This window comes from Colobus angolensis, unplaced genomic scaffold, assembly GCF_000951035.1.
Source record: "Colobus angolensis palliatus isolate OR3802 unplaced genomic scaffold, Cang.pa_1.0 Scaffold285, whole genome shotgun sequence".
Lineage (NCBI taxonomy): Eukaryota > Metazoa > Chordata > Mammalia > Primates > Cercopithecidae > Colobus > Colobus angolensis.
In genome coordinates, this window is record NW_012116099.1 from 4,573,091 (window position 1) to 4,590,016 (window position 16,926).

General features: G+C 36.6%; 1 protein-coding gene across 1 annotated transcript in view; it reads right to left on the bottom strand.

The window, feature by feature from the left end:
* The window catches only part of LOC105516618 (threonine aspartase 1-like), a 256,675-nt gene that overhangs the window by 23,700 nt on the left and 216,049 nt on the right, over positions 1 to 16,926 (bottom strand). Inside the window, exon 10 of the mRNA XM_011948883.1 lies at positions 5,874 to 5,947. Within this exon, the coding sequence (XP_011804273.1) occupies positions 5,874 to 5,947 (74 nt within the window). The remainder of the gene's footprint in view (positions 1 to 5,873; positions 5,948 to 16,926) is intronic.

A 16,926-nucleotide genomic window follows, 5' to 3' on the forward strand; every position in this document is an offset into this window, starting at 1 on the left:
ATTGCCTTGCCCTTGATGAAGGTCCTGTACATGTTGGGAGCAGGAGAGGTTTTTAAAACTCTCTTTTGATCCGAGATCGAGACCATCCTGGCTAACACGGTGAAACCCCGTCTCTACTAAAAAAAATACAAAAATCTAGCCGGGTGAGGTGGCGGGAGCCTGTAGTCCCAGCTACTCGGGAGGCTGAGGCAGGAGAATGGCATGAACCCGAAAGGCGGAGCTTGCAGTGAGCTGAGATCCGGCCACTGCACTCCAGCTTGGGTGATAGAGCGAGACTCCGTCTCAACAACAACAACAAAAAAACAAAAAAAAACTCTCTTTTGCTTTAACCCAGCCTTCTGTTGCAACTGTGTTGCAGTTGATAAAGGACCACTATTGCTTATGAGTTGTCTTGCGGTTCTCTTGCTATGCCTCTAGTCTTTCTTTGGCCACTGCCACGTATTTGGTGAAAATCTTATGCACCTTAATGAAACACTCACAATTCTTTGCTCTGCTCCAAGCTTTTGGTGTGTTGCCACTTGATGAAGGCCTCATAGAGAAAAACTGGTGGTGGGTATAAGCTCTCTGTGAATGGAGTGTCTCAGGATTTTAATCTGTTACACCAGCTCACACATGCCCATAAAGAGTTCATTAAAAATTTGGCTTATTTATCTTTATATACCTCTGTGTTGAGTTTGACTCCTCCTCCTGCTGCTCTGCCAGGGAATAAAGAAATTGGAGGTTTTCGTCTCCTAGCAAGGGCTTGTCTCTTTCTGGAATTTAGTTTACTTAAGTTTTTCTCTACATATTAAGTTCTCTGGATACTTTTTAAAAATTTATGATTCTATAGATTATGCAGCTCATTCACATAGTTGGGAGTAGAAGCAACAGTCTCTTGTAACTTTCTTCATTCTAATTAGAAGTGGAGTTTCTTTTCACTTCTTTTGATAACCCCCTCTTGTGTACGTCATGTTTTATATTTAAGTCTTTCTCCTAAGGCTTTATGTGAGAGGTAAGTTTTAAGCCTAGCAAAAAGCACTCAGAAATCTCATCTCTGATATCCTTTGTAAATATACATTCACTGAGTTTTTTAAAAAAGTCCTGGAAACCATCTTCATGAAGATAAAACATGTTAGAACACAGTAGATACTACATTGGTATTGCAAAACTCCTACTGAAAACTGAATAGCAACATATTTGTTTATGTAATCTGGAACGTTGAATTTGGAATTCTGCAGACTGGAAGCAACATCAAGGACTTAATGGGGTCTAGTCATCTGTATTGAGACAGATAAGGTTTTGCTTCCTCATTCTTATCATATTGTATCACAGGAAGGGCTTAAGGAGAACTAAGGATTTCTTATGCTCATATGACAGATGAGGCCTCTGGGATCCAGAGGCAGAGTGATCAAAGCACAGCTCACAGTATGCATGGAGTGGGAAGGCAACCCAGGCTCCAACTTCCTGGCACTGCACCCATCCCAATACTTATTTATTTTAACTGCATGGCCCAAAGAACTAGTCAGATGTACCAATAATAGAAATCCTGGCACGACCTCATGAGGTTTGGAAGACTTCATGGCATTAAAATAGAAAATGTTAAAAACAAAATGTAAATATCACTGAGTTACCACCCAGTGCCCTGTGCTTTCCCTAGTTTAGGGAAATATGGTTTGGGCAACATCTGTCCTGTTTCATTAGCATGTGTCAGAGTATGACACAGGGTTTGTCACACAAGGCAGAGAAGCATCACAAATAAGTATTTGTTGGGCGACAGAGTGATGCTCCGTCTCAAAACAACAACAACAACATTTGTTGAGTAAAAATTTTTTTTAGAAAAGCTGAGTAATATAACAAAAAACATCCTAAGAGGACAGTACCTTGATCATGAAAAAGCTTAATCTCTTAGATCCCATTGGAAAACAAGGAACTATTATAGAAATATTTTTCAAAATATTTGTAATGGGATGTGTTATTATCTGAATTTTGGTCATTCTAGTCAGGAATTCAAAACGAGAAAAAGGCAATAGTTTGGGGGAATGTAATCATTCATCCAATGCAGACTTAGTTATAAACCAAGGGTGATATTTTTTGAACTGCATCATTTCAAGTACAAGGCCCAAAGAACTAATCAAATGTGCCACAAGACCCAAGAGTGAAATTTTAAATTTTTTTAATTTGAAAATAATTTAAGAATTACAGAATAGTTCTGGGAAGATCTATACATCCTTTACCAAGGTTCACCTACTTTTGCTCCATTTTGCTACATTTGCTTTGCAATTTGCTATTGCTCTATCCATCCATTCATCCACATAATATATTTTTCTGAACCACTGAGAAAATATTGCCTATATTATAGCCCTGTACCCCTAGATGCATTAGTATATATTTCCTAAGAATAAAAATATTACATACCACAGTACAGTAACCAACCTCAGCAAGTTTAACAATGATATGACACTTTTTACTATCCATATTCCAATTTTGTAAATTGACCTAATAATGCATTTGTAGCATTTTTCCGATATAGGATCTAGTCTAGGACCAGTTACTGCATTTAGCTGTCACATCTCTTTAGTATTGTTTCCTCTGGAATATTTCTGCAGCCTCTGTCTTTTATGACATTGATATTATTGAAGAACACGGTTCTTTTCTTCTTTCTTCACAGAATGTTCCTCATTTTAAATTTGTCTGATGTTTCTTCACAGTTAGGTTCAGGTTATATATTTCCAGATGGAATACTGGACAAGTGATACTGTATCCTCAAGCTATCATAGCCAGAGGCACATACTGTCCATCTGCCCCTCATTGTTGGTATTAATTTTGATCACATGGTCAAGGTGTTGCCTGGTTTCTCCATTATATAGTTATTATTTTTCCCTACAACTAATAAGAAGTCTGTGGAGAGACACTTAAAGACTATAAAATAGTCTGCTCCTCGTCAAGGAAATTTTTATAACAGTATTTTCACTGTAGTTATAAAAGGTGACCTCCACATAATAAAAGAAACCTAATTTCATGTATGATAGTTGAGTAAGTTCCATGCCAGTTTTAACATCTGTTTCTATTACAGTAGTCCATGCACACTGGGTGTTTATTAAAAACTCTTCATTAACTGTCTGCTATCTGGGTAGGATATGGGCAATCTGTTTTTAAAATCCAACTGGTACCGATGCCCTAATTTTGACTCCTTAGAAAGAAATCTTCACCTTATGCTATCAAAGCAGTTTAGAAATTAAATTAAATGATTTAATTGTAATAACATTCTTTTAAAAAGGAGACTTGTAAAAGAACCTAGCTCTATTCATATTATATATGCATTCTGGTTACAATGATATTGATTATTATCCAGCCTTTTCTAAGCAATATGATTTTTAGCTAAGCTTTAATTCAAGGCTTTAACTTGGATTAAACACAGCTAGCTCATACACGTTCAAATGGCCAGGTGGCTTCAGTTTCTGAGTTTGGTAACAAGCAGAAGGAAGACAATTTTTGAAAAGCAGGGCACAAGTGTTTTAACTTTTTAAAATAGTTTTTAAATTTTAAATATTTTAAGATGCCTTCTTACTCATTGTGCTACCATGGCTCTCAACATTATGGAGGAACATGCTTCGGAAACCAGTCACGATGCTGAATGGGTATGCCACTAGTTAGCTCAACTATTCTTTTATAGAAGTGAGGAAACCAGAGGGAGAAGAAGGTCCAAAGCTTAAACAGAATACAAACATTGTTATAGCCCCTTTTCGCTTTTGAGCTCAGCCTCTCATCTACAACTTTGTCTTACTTGCAATACAAAAAAAAAATTCTAGCGTTTATAACAAAAGAGGTAATTTTTCTTTTTGATCAATAGAATTCAGCAGCCAAATCATTCGTGTTTTTGTTTTCAGGTTTTCTTTTTTTCTTTTTTTTTTCTTGAAAGTATTTGTAGTCACAGGCTCAAAGGGGAAAGGAAGGAAGAGGGATTAACTCTCCTCAAGGAAGGTCAAAAACATAATTTACAAGAGAGGCAAGAGGACTAGCTGTATCTGCTGGCCCAGTTGACTACCAGCTGGAGAATTTACCAACAATAAGAAAACCATGTCTACCAGGTGTCAAGCAATATAACTGGAGGCCAAATACCTTCGGGCTCATAGCAGGACTCTCCACTCTTTACTACCTATATTTCACATTAAATAGTAAGGTGTCTTTCATGGGCCACCAGCAAGAATAACAAAAAATTTCCACACAAGGGACTTAATAACATAATCATACCTGACCAGACTGGCTTCAGTGCTGAAGTCCACTTCAAACATGCTCTTTTGTTAAAAAGCAATCTTAGTTCTGAATCATTATGTAAGGGGACAGAGAAATTGAAATGACTGCAAGCTACTCGTATGCAAGGATTCTTGGGGTTTATCAGGCTTGTTTCACATATGGGAACTGTTTTGTCATTGAGAAGAAATGAATCTGAAAATATGAATAACCATTTTCATACTTATTCATTAAACCTGTGCTGTTCAATATGGTAGCCATGAGTCACATGTGGCTATTTAAATTTAAATTAAGTAAAATTTAAAATTCAGGTCCTCAATCAAACTAGCCACATTTAAGTGCTCAATAACCACATGTGGCTAGTAGCTTCCCTGTTGGAAAACAGAGATATAAAATGTTTACATCACACAAAATTCTATTAGACAGTGCTGTTCTAAACCCTTAAATCACCTTTAAAATAGGTAATTGTATTTCCATTCTATATAAATTATGAAACAAAGCAATCTTTTACGTATTCTCTCAGAAAATAGGTCTACTAACACAATATGAATATTGTACCAGGTGAAGGTGAAGCAAAGGGGGAGGGTGGATCTCAGTAATATTTTCACAATATAAGCCAATCCTTGTCTGAATAAATGTTCTTTATACTACTCACAAAAGTTCTGTGGAACTACAGGCTGGCTGGATAATATACAAAGGACAGTCAGGATGGGTATTACATGACAAATAAGCAATAAAGTGTTCTTTATTATATTTATCCTTTATCTATGATTCAATCTGTATCAGACAGTTCATATCAGAAGTTTTCCTATTTTATATGTCAAAATGTGCAAAATAAATCATTTCCTTTAAAAACAAGGCTGCCCAGCTTCACAGCTTTAGAACTGAGGGACTTTAATGCCAAGTAAACATCACAGGCCACAGCTGTTTCTAAAAAATTTATGAACAAGAAGAACATGAGGCCAATATAAAATAAAATCCACAAATCAAGTTGCTTACTCCAGGCTCAACCATCATGAGTCCAGGGAAGCCAAGCAACTCTGGAGACCGTACGTGGATGCCTATGTGATTACCGTAACTCACTGAGGGATGAGTGCCACGGGCATGTGGCACATGGACAAACACCTTTGATTCTGCCCACGAAGACACCATGTCAGGGCATGACAGAACACACTGAAAGATCAGACGGGTCATACTTGCAAGCATGTCAGCCACCTGTGCCATTAAACATGCAGGATGGGTCAGAGCTTGTTTGACTCAGTTTCCTTTAGTCCAACACTCCTTGCAGAATCATCCATCTATGTCAGCTCATCAGCTTCACTCCCATTTTCTCTTCCCAAATCCCAGTTTCCTCTTTTCTACTTATTCACAATGGGCAAAAAGGAAGAAGCTGGGGGCTGTGGGGGAAGGTGGGCAGGCTTTTCCTAATGCTCCCTTGCTATGTCACCAAAAGCAAAATAGACATGCTGGTTTTCTCTGGAGCTGTTAGCATTGTTAACTGTTCTTATTCAGATTCTTATAAAGATCACAGAGCTACTGCCCAAGAAAAGCTGAAAAAATTCATCCACATCAACTTAGCTGGTTAGAGGTTTGTGTGATGGCTACAAGGTTTTCAGGTTATGAACCAGTTTTTTCCCGCTTACCTTGGCTTTCCCATCCTGGGCTGACATATATCCAACACACATGCTCTCTGTCGTGTGGCTCCACAGAAATTCCACTGCCGTAAAAGAGAACACAAATAGGCACATTCAGATCACAGATGGAAAATAAATCTTTGCTTTTTAATAGAACAGGTAAAGATAGCTTTATATTTAACACACTCAGTTCCCCACTTTCCATTTGCTCCTTCATAAATGTCAAGATGATTTATCACTAAAACTGTGTAATGCCATTTACTGTGAAATGAAAAATGTATTTCTTTCCTGTCAAAACTTATGATTATTACATGTAAAATAAATGCTCTTCTGTTTGACTCTTGTAACATTAAATGCACACACACATTCATACATACGGTATACAGTGATTTAGTAAATGTAATATTCCATAGTGTGGTTTCTTTTAAAACACACACACGCACACACACCCATCTTAAATTCTTTTTTTATTGAGATGGAGTTTCGCTCTTGTTGTTGAGGCTGGAGTGCAATGGTCCAATCCCAGCTCACTACAGACTATGCCTCCTGGGTTCAAGTGATTCTCCTGCCTCAGCCTCCTGAGTAGCTGTGATTACAGGCATGTGCCACCACACCCAGCTAATTTTGTATTTTTAGTAGAGATAGTGTTTCACCATGTTGGCCAGACTGGTCTCGAACTCCTGACCTTAGGTGATCCACCTGCCTTGGCCTCCCAAAGTGCTGAGATTACAGGCATGAGCCACTGCACCTGGCCCTTAATTTCTAAATACCATTCTCTACAAAAAAAAGAACCAGATTCTTTGGAGAAATGTCCCTTCCAGAGCTGGGGCAGAGAAAACATAAAATGAATCTGGAACATCTTGTTGTACCAGAAAAGTAAGGAAATGCTCAAAGAGTAAAGGGGACTTATCAAAAAGACCCAGGGGTCAATTCAAAGGGTGCTTACTGGTAAAAATCTGTGCCTGTCAAAATAAATAATGAGAGTAATGAGTTACAACCACTGAACAAAGTAGGAACCAATGAGCCCATACTGATCCAAACAAATAAATGGAGAAGACAAAGCTCTTCCTTCAGCAGAATGCCAACTAATAAGTATAGAAAAAATAACAGAGTTAGAAAATAATGGTTGCTAAAACTAGGAGGTGGAAATCTGAAGAGGGACAGGCTATTTAAATAGCTTCAAAGTATCTCTCCAAAAAATTCTTGTAACAGGAAAAACTGTTAGTTCACTGTGGAAACACTTGATGGACTCCAACTTAACTCAATGAACAAAGCTAACACCACCAATTAAGGCACAAATCAGCACCATGTGCCTTTTGATAAGATACCTTGAGACACAACACTTCTGTGGTATTTGGTATTCCTGACAAAAATGCATAACCAGAATTGAATGAGGAAACATCAAACAGACTTGAAATAGTAACACTCTACTAAATAACTGGTTTGAATTCTTCAAAAATGCCAAAATCAGAAAACACAAAGTTGAGAAACTTCCTGTTTAAAGAAGGCATGACAACTCAACACAATGTGTCATCCTGGATTGTAGCCTGGACTCGGTGGTGGGGGGAGATGTTGTAAGGGACATTATGATAGACAATTGATAAAGTTGGAAAAGGGACTATGAATTAGACAGTAGTGTTATATCAATACTAAAAACCATGACTTTGATAACTGTACTGTGATTATTTAGTAGAATGGCCTTGTTCTTAAGAAATACTCACGAAAGTGTTAGGAATAAAGGAGCCCGATGTCTCCAATTCACTCTCAAATAGTTCAGGGGAAAAAATGCACTTATTTGTTTGTGTGTATGTGTGTATGTGTGTGCTTGTGTGCGTGTAGAGGGAGGAGTGTGCGAGGATGGGAAAACAAATGGAAGAAAAGGAAAACACTGGTTGAATCTGGGAAAAGGAATCATGGATGTCCCTTGCACTATTCTTGCAACTTTTCTATATATGTAAAATTATACCTAAATAAAAAGTTACAAAAAGAAAACTATAAACATCCAGGGATGCACACAAAGCTCTGTCACATTCAAGTACATAGCATCAAAATTCTGAGTTTTCGAAGGCATTTTTAAAGTTGTAATGTACTCCAATAAAAATTTCAAAAGTCCCTGATAATAAAACGGCATTGCTCAACACTAAACCCTGTCCCCCAGGCCATCCATCTGTTTATATCTCTAAGCTAGTTAAGCCTGGAGAGAAGTGTTTGAGTTGAGACCCAACTGTGTGATCCATGATCCTAGCCCCTGAAGGCTTTGCCAGACATATGGGGAAGAAAGAGACAGTAAGGGGCAAAATGGAGTTCCTCAGTTACATGGCTCATTCCTCATCATTAATTAGTTATCAAACCTGCCAACCTGCTCAACAGACGCTCCACTGAAGAGTGCAGGAAAAGTGTCATGCAATGAAGCAAGTTCTCTTCACCAGATGTTTTTTCATCCACACACATCTGCTTTGAACTTCAAAAATCTTGACATCCAGAGCAAGGTCTGGGATAGTCTAACTTGCCTAACAGAAGAAAGGCACTCAAGTCTTACCGAAGTTTCCTAGAGTAGTGACAATAAATTCTATTCAAATACAAAGTTAAAAGCATTTCTAAAACTGCACCTTTTCCTCATGTCCCAAATATTAAGGGGGTAACTCCTCAGGAATTAGCCAAGAAAAATCATAAAAATATAGATGAGAGCAAAGGATAAAGACACTACCCTTTATGTTTTAAAGATCATTTTAATGATTTTTAAATGTATTATTCTCCCTATAAATGTAGTCTGCTTTCAAAAAATGGAATAAACATAAGAATTTAGACTTACAAAAGAGGATAAATTAGGGTACACTGATTACCTTCATTCAATAATTATTTTTATATGAATAGTTTTCAATAAGATTTCTAGATATAGTGTTTAGGAGTTTTTAAAGAAAATAACTCCATGTCTAAAAATTCATTCTTCACTGTTTTCACAAACATTTATCCCATCCGCCAGTAAAAGGCAAAGCATTGTACTGACACATTTTTTAATAATGACAATTCAAACCAGTTATCAGTCATTAATTCATGCTAGCTTTAAAATATCAGAAGAAATTGTCTAGGAGTTAAATTATGAAACACTTTTAAAGAGAAATTATTTCATTATTTGTAGTACAAGCATAATGCAAGTTAATTTAACAAATTATTTCTTAGTGGAAGACTTCAGGGAAGTAGGACAAGGAGGAGCTAACACTGAGAATCTATGATGTGCCAAGCATTCTCTTTCATAGCAGAACTCAGCAAAGCAGAGATGGGGAACCTGAGGCTCAGAGAAGAGAAGCAGTATGGCTTAAGTCATTTTACTAGGCGCACAGACTGGATTTCAAGCTGGACTCTGGAATCACAAAGCCTGTGGTATTTCATTGTTATATTACTCTGAAATCTACTCAGTTTAAGTATTTATAAGCGTGTAACAAGTATAAGGATTTATACTTGTTACACATTAAGAAGACTAAATTCCTTACAAACACCAAAAGACATGAAACATCAAACACAAACACCAAACACAACTCTTAAAACATTTTAAATCTCTCTTAAGGAAAGCTTTTAAACCATAACGAAACCCAGAGACCATAAAAGATGGCCAAGATCAATATATTTGACTAGTTAAAAAATATTTATAGTGCTTTCTTTCTTTTTTTTTAAAGACAGAGTTTTACTCTGTCACCTAGGCTGGAGTGCAGTGGCACAATCTCAGCTCACTACAGCCTCCACCTCCCAGGTTCAAGCGATTCTCGATTCTCATGCCCAGCTAATTTTTGTATTTTCAGTAGAGACGGGGTTTCACCATGTCAGCCAGGCTGGTTTTGAACACTTGACCTCAGGTGATCCGCCTACCTCTCAGCTTTTCAAAGTGCTGGGATTACAGGAATGGGCCACCTTGCCTGGCCTGTTTATAGTGTTTGTTTTTGCCATTTAAGTCAAGAGATGAATGACAAATTTGGGGAAATATTTGTAATTCATAGCATAAAAGGCTAATTTTCTTAATATATAAAGATCCCCTACAAATCAATGAGACAAATATCCAAAGAAAATACAAAAAGAATATGAACAAAAGGGAATATGAATGGCTCTAAAACATATGAAAAGATAGTTTACATTACTCATACTAAAAGAAATGCAAATTAAAATCACAAGATACTGTTATCAGGTTTCAGACTATTATTAGACTACCAGGTTTCAGATATCAAAAAGTTTGAAACAACGTTGTGTTAGCTGGGAGTGGAGAAAAGAGCAGATTCATACAGCAATTGTGGAAGCATGGCCGTCTGGAAGAACATTCTCTTTATCTGCGGTAATTATGTTCTATAATGTTGATGAACAGTGAATTAGCAAACAAATGAGCCTCTACAGGTAGGGAAAACATGGAGCTAGGTTCCTGCAAATCTCTGGTCAAAACATTTTTAACAGCGTATCAACAAATAACCTTATTTTATATGTGTTTCTGTTTAATCTTTTAAAAATATTTATTTATTTGCAAATAATTATATGCATAAACACTAGCCAAGAAGGGTTTAACGTTTTCCTGATGCTGGGTAACACGCCCATAAATTTCTTTGGCTTTCAAGTTATGCAACAATGCTATCCTCTATGCTTTTTTTATTGGTCACCATTCCATGAATCCACTAATTAAGCTGCTTTTCCATCTTTTCCATTGCTGCATATACAGATGTTACTTTAGCACCTTCTGCAGCAGTCTCACATACAGATCAGTGAGTTTCCTCTTCTTTTATCTGGGTGTATCGTATTGTTGATTTATTAACAATGAATTCACCACTAATAGCACTATAATTTCAGCCTAAATGAAGCTTATCCAAAATGCACGTTTTCCCTCACGAGACACTACCACCTTCTCGCACTTTGAAACACCAGACAGCACTTCAGCGCTATGCTTGGTGCAATTTTAAATGGCAAAATCATCATTAAAAAGTGCAAAAATGTGGAAAACATGGCACAAAATAGACCACAAAATGGACACATTTGTAGTACAAGATCTGAAACAGGAAGGCAGAACATCGTTTTGTTCACTTCAGCTGGGAATGTGCACATCAGGTGACTCAAAATGTTTACCACTTCACGCATGTCCACAAGTGACTATGAGAGTGCTGAAATGCTGATTCGTGTATTACAAATAAATGTTAGCAAGTAGGCAAATTAACAAATACAGAATCCAGGAATAACTGAGGATTGACTTTATTTATCAAAATTACACACCCTTTGACCTAGCAAGTCTATTTCTAGATATTTATTCCACAGATATGCCCTTATACATATATAATAACATATTTATAAGAATCTTCATCAAAGTAGCTTTAATTAGCAAGAACCTGGAAACCAATTAATTGCCTATTGGGCATATGTATAACTATGGTACGATATACAATGAAATACTATGTAACAATTAAAAACAAATGAGGAAGCTCTACATGGATGATGAAAAGTTTTTCAAACTTTTTGATCACAAACCACAGTAAAATCCAAAACCAAATCAAAACAAACAACAACAACAACAAAAACCCACATATGGTCATTTACTACACACATCTATTTGTAACTAAAATTTCACAAAGTAATAATTGCTCTTCTACTTGCAATGTATTGCTCTCTTTTGTGTTCTTTATAGTCTACTTATTGCTTTTTAAAAATTCTGCTTCTGACTCACTAAGTTGATTTAGAGCTCATTAATGTGACATGCTACAGTTTGAAAAAAACACTAATCTACAAAATAGTTTGGCTAAAAAAAAAGGTAAGGTGGAGAATAATGTATAGAGATGGTGCTGCCATTTTTGTGAAATAAAATAAAAGAGGATCATGTATGAACATGCTTGTAAGTACACAGGGTCTCTCTGGAAAAGTACCTTAGGAACTGGCAGCAATGGTTGCTCCTGTAGAGGGAACTAGTTGAGTAAGAACTTGAGTGAAGGGCAATCTATTTTTCACCACCTTCTGAAACTTCTCAATTCATCCTGTTTTCATGTATTTCCTATTTTTTAATGCCTCTAAAAATCTTGATTACCCGGTTAATCTACGGTATCTATGAATAATTTCTTACCTGTTTAGATGACGACATTCTGACCTTACCATATATTTTAATTGTCCTTCATTAGAATATATTATCATGATGTGAAACTAGTCTAAAGTTTCCAATTTGTTTCTTGTCTCATGATTATCTAAAACATAAGCAAATCTTAGGATGGGGCATGAAGAAGCCCCTACTTCCATTTACACTGAACACATATACTTAAGGCAAAATCTGCTATGTTCGAAGAGCAATCAAAACAAATAGAACAAAACACACACTGTACCTGATAACTTCCTCAAGCTGCTTTTCCATCAGAAATTTAAAAAGGTCAAAATCATTATGTTTTTTAAAAATAAATAGAGACATTTGTGAGCAAAGTTTACTCACAAATACACAAAATGTATTGTTAGTTAAGTCCTAATTCATAATTAAATTAAATTATATTTAATTTATATATAAATAAATTATATATATTATATAATATATAAATAAATTAAATATAAATTATAATTAAAACTCAGCAAAAAGTAGTACAAAGTTTGCTCAAATATGGTTACACATAAAAATTTACAATTTCAGTAAAAGAGTGGCATTTATCGGCCAGGCATGGTGGCTCATGCCTGTAATTCCAGCACTTTGGGAGGCCGAGGCGGGTGGATCACGAGGTCAGGAGATCGAGACCATCCTGGCTAACACAGTGAAACCCCATCTCTACTAAAAATACAAAAAATTATCTGAGCGTGGTGGCGGGGCGCCTGTAGTCCCAGCTACTCGGGGGGCTGAGGCAGGAGAAGGGCGTGAACCCAGGAGGCGGAGCTTGCAGTGAGCTGAGATCGTGCCACTGCACTCCAGCCTGGGCGACAGAGCGAGAAAAAAAAAGAGTAGCATTTACTATCAGTGATATCTGGGAGTCTATAATGTATCTCCTGATTTTGAGTACTTAATCTGAAATTCTTCCATATACTGAAAATTGAAGTTTATGGTAAGAGTATTAAAAGATAATTCTAATAATACAGCAAACATGGGAAACGCTACTTCATAGCACTGGAATTTTTCAAGGTATAATTATTACATGAGGGAGACCATGAACTCTGGCAACATGCAGGGTAAATGAGTGGCCTGAAGTGACACATCTGAGCCTGTGAAAGCACTGGCTATAACAGTCTTGGTGTGGTCAAGCTCAAGCTTATTTCCATCTAGAGAAGCTTCTAGCCTTTCAGTAATTACCATTTTCCTTTGGTAGTGACTAGTAACTGTTTATAACCTCAACTACTGATTGAAAAATGCTTAGGTTCTTTAGAAGGCCAAAGCCCAGGGATTTGCGAGACTTCTAGAAATGCCCAGACCATGAAAAGATTCTCATCAGAAAACATTAACAACACACTAAAATAAGTTCCTGAGTAGGTTCAACATGTGAAACATGGACACAGGTTTGGTAGAATTCTTCTCTAACGAGTGGCTTCTTAACACATCATGTCATACAAATGCAATGTGAGAAAAGGTACACACTATTGATCCTGTTCCAATGCTGTTCCAACGTTGGAGAATGGCTTAGATAGGGATGGGCTGTACGTGTGCGCTTCATCAGTGATGGATTAATTGCATTATAAGAACCTTCACGATGTATTTGTACTTCATCTTAGAAGCTAGGCTTTCCAGAAAGTTGCATTTAAGAATTTGGAACAAGTAAATGTTTATGTCCAACAGTGGTACGACTTCAGTCTTGGTGGAGCTCTGTTAAAGCAGCCCTTAATCCTCAATGCAAGGCTTTGCCTCCTAGTGGCATTTAAATCACCAGCTTTATGGGTTAAAAGAGCTATAAGCTACTTCTCTCATGATGTTTTCCCTAGGATACTTCTCTTTCAAAATCATCCGCATATCATCCTGTTTAAATTAAGTCAGACAAAACAGTTTCCTTACCAGGTTGCAAGTAAGTTTTTTCTATCCAAATGGATTCATTTTTCTGACCAGAAAGAAGTCATCAGCCACTCTCCTCCTCTTTAAAGATATATATACATATATTGTCCTCCAATTGTTGTTAACAACCCCCAGCTGCACTGGCTCCCACACCCACTTAAAACCTCTGTGCTTGGCTTCACATCCCAGACTAGCTTGCAAGGAAAACAGAACTCTAAAATCAGAACTGTCTTGGGCTGGGCAGTTGCCAAGTAAGCTGTCACTCCTGAGCCTTAGGTCAAATGGCACGGCCTAGGCCATTCTGCACAGTATTTAAGTTACTCCTTATTGAATAAAGAAATTCATTTTTTAAATGGGAAGAATGAGGCACTGTAAATAGCACAGCCTCCTCTTATGGCTGTAGATTTTTGCCCCTGGTTGTTAGGGTCTTTATAACCAGTAGGAGGTTTATCTTTAGGGAAAAAAAATGCAAAGACGCTTTACCGTCTTGACATGGAATCCTTAAGACTCATATAATGCATGTCCCATTACGGCCGTGAAGAAACTTTGACTTGGCATGCTTCCCTGAAAAACTTTCACCACTTAACTGTCTTGGGAGCAATGGGGATTGAGTTCTATAGAATCCTGGTTACACTAAGCCAAGAAAATAATCATTCCCTCTTTCCAAGGCTTGTTCAGATTTGTTCAAGACTAAATAATGAAGGATGCTGACTGAAAAGAGGAGGATGTGGGTCAAATAGTAACATAAGCCCTGGAGGACACTTCAATTATCTTCCTGTTTCATCCTTTTATTGTATTAGAAGCTGCTGGAAACAGAGGGCCACTTGGTTGGGACTTGGAAGTTCTCTGGTGAACACAAAACCATTCAGTAAAACAAGTTTTATTAAAACACAATTTTATTCATTCAACAAATACTTGTTTAGGATTTATTTCATGGTAAACTCTATTACCCTTTGAGCACATGAAACTGACTATAAAATTTCCTGAGTGTAATAAGAATTACATAGTCACTAGAATTCTATTCCTAAGTGTTCATATTCTATATTTCAGTTGGAAAACTTTGTGAGCCAAAAAATAATAATTCTTGGCAAGATAATCACTAGAACTATACTTCTCATGATGGAAAAGAAAATTACAGACGAAAATCTATTTCCAATATTCAGAGTATATTAGTGATACAATGTATAGAGATACGTTCATGATTTAAAGGAAAGAAAGTTCTGGTAGAAACAAAGTGGCTGATTATAGATACTTGCAATCAACATCTTTGTATTATAAAACCAAAACTAATTCTGAAAATATTAATCTCAGAGCACTACTTCATCAGATTAATACTTCATCAGATTAATACCTCATCGTTGAAAAGTTTAAATATCATGTCTGCCTTACTCACCTTGCATCTAAATTATTTAATGTTTTTCTTTCCACCTGATCCTTAAATAAGAACTAAAATGTGGCTTATCTCTTAAGAGATATCTTCACTACAGTGAAGATGTAACAATTCCAAAACATTGCTGAGGCACTAAAGAAATGAGCTTCCAACCATGACAATGGACTGTCACGTAGAACAAAGTTTTAAAACCATTTTTAAGATAAAGTTATTAACATCAGACAAACATCTATACGTACCTCTTTTCCCACTACCAGTCTAAAAGTTAATTTGCCTTCTCTTTGACGGTTATTTTTATGATCATGTGAGCCCAGCAGAAATGCCTAGTCATAAGTGCTCACTGTGGCGTGTGCCATGTAATGGAAATAAGTGATATTGCTGGTGCCCTAAGAATGAAGCTCCTTTGAAGTACGTGTGTTTATGTGTGCTCGCCAAATTTTTAATACCAGTAAAATCAAAAGGCAGTATAACTTACAGTAAAATAACCTTTTATCTTTTTAATGTTCCAGGAAGCACCAATTCAATTTAACATTTTTTATTTTGAAACCACAGCATACTTTGGGAACAGCAACAAAACAAAGCACTCGATGAAGAACTTTGCCTATTCTGAAAAGAGGGAGAAAAACACTGCATTTAAGTTCTAATTGGCCACAGTAAAACAGTTTGATTTGATAGAGCTATGTTTACAATGATAAAATAACTCCTTATCCTTTCAGGTAATTATGTGAGAACATACAAAAATTTTCATATAATAAATCATATGATGATATACCATTTATATAAAGTATAAAATCAAGGAAAACTAAACAATGTATTATTTAGAGCTATACAAAAGTGTGAAAAAAGCTTTCAGGAAAAGCAGGGGGTAAACATAAAGTAAAGGATGGGGAGAAAGCACAGTAGTAAGATCAGAGAGGCCCACATGGGGGCTTCAAACATATGGGTAATGGGCAATTTCTTAGGCTGGGTGGCAGGTCCACAGGTGTTCATTTTATTATTGTCCTTTATAACTTACAAATTTATTATGTCCTTCCTTTAAAAATATATGAAACATTTCATAGTAAAAGATGAAAACAAAACTGGATAAAAGGGTAGCTGCACAAATGGAAGCAGTATCATGTACGAAAGTTAATTATCAGCATTATGAACACATCTGTCGATAGGAAAGAACCTGAAGTTATTCTCTGGGTAAGGTGGGGCTAACTTAATGGCAAGGTAACAATTACCATGTGTGCTCATCGCATAATCAGGCTCTGGATGAACTGTGGGCCTCAAATCTGTTTAGGATGAAGAACTCCAACACAAGCTTGGCACAAAGGCCACTGGCTAAACACACAGCCTTTTTTACCTCTAAGAGCCCATATGCCTCCAACCCTGAATTGTTTAAGATTTTTCTTAAATATATGGAATGTGTTTCTCATTGATCCCCATATTCACTACTTCCTACTGACCACTCCCTGGCAGACACTCCTGAACTTCATAGGGTTTACCAGGCTCCCAACAACACACGTTTTGGTACAAGGTGCAAAACAGGAAATGAACCCATATACTAAGATTGGCTGTTTATGCTATATATTTGCATATATTCTAATTACCTGTATCTAATTACAAGCTTAAAATGGTAAAGAAGTCATTTTTTCACCAGAAGACTTGATTTGATATGCCTTTGTTTATCATTTATTAACCATACTATATACGGCAGCCTC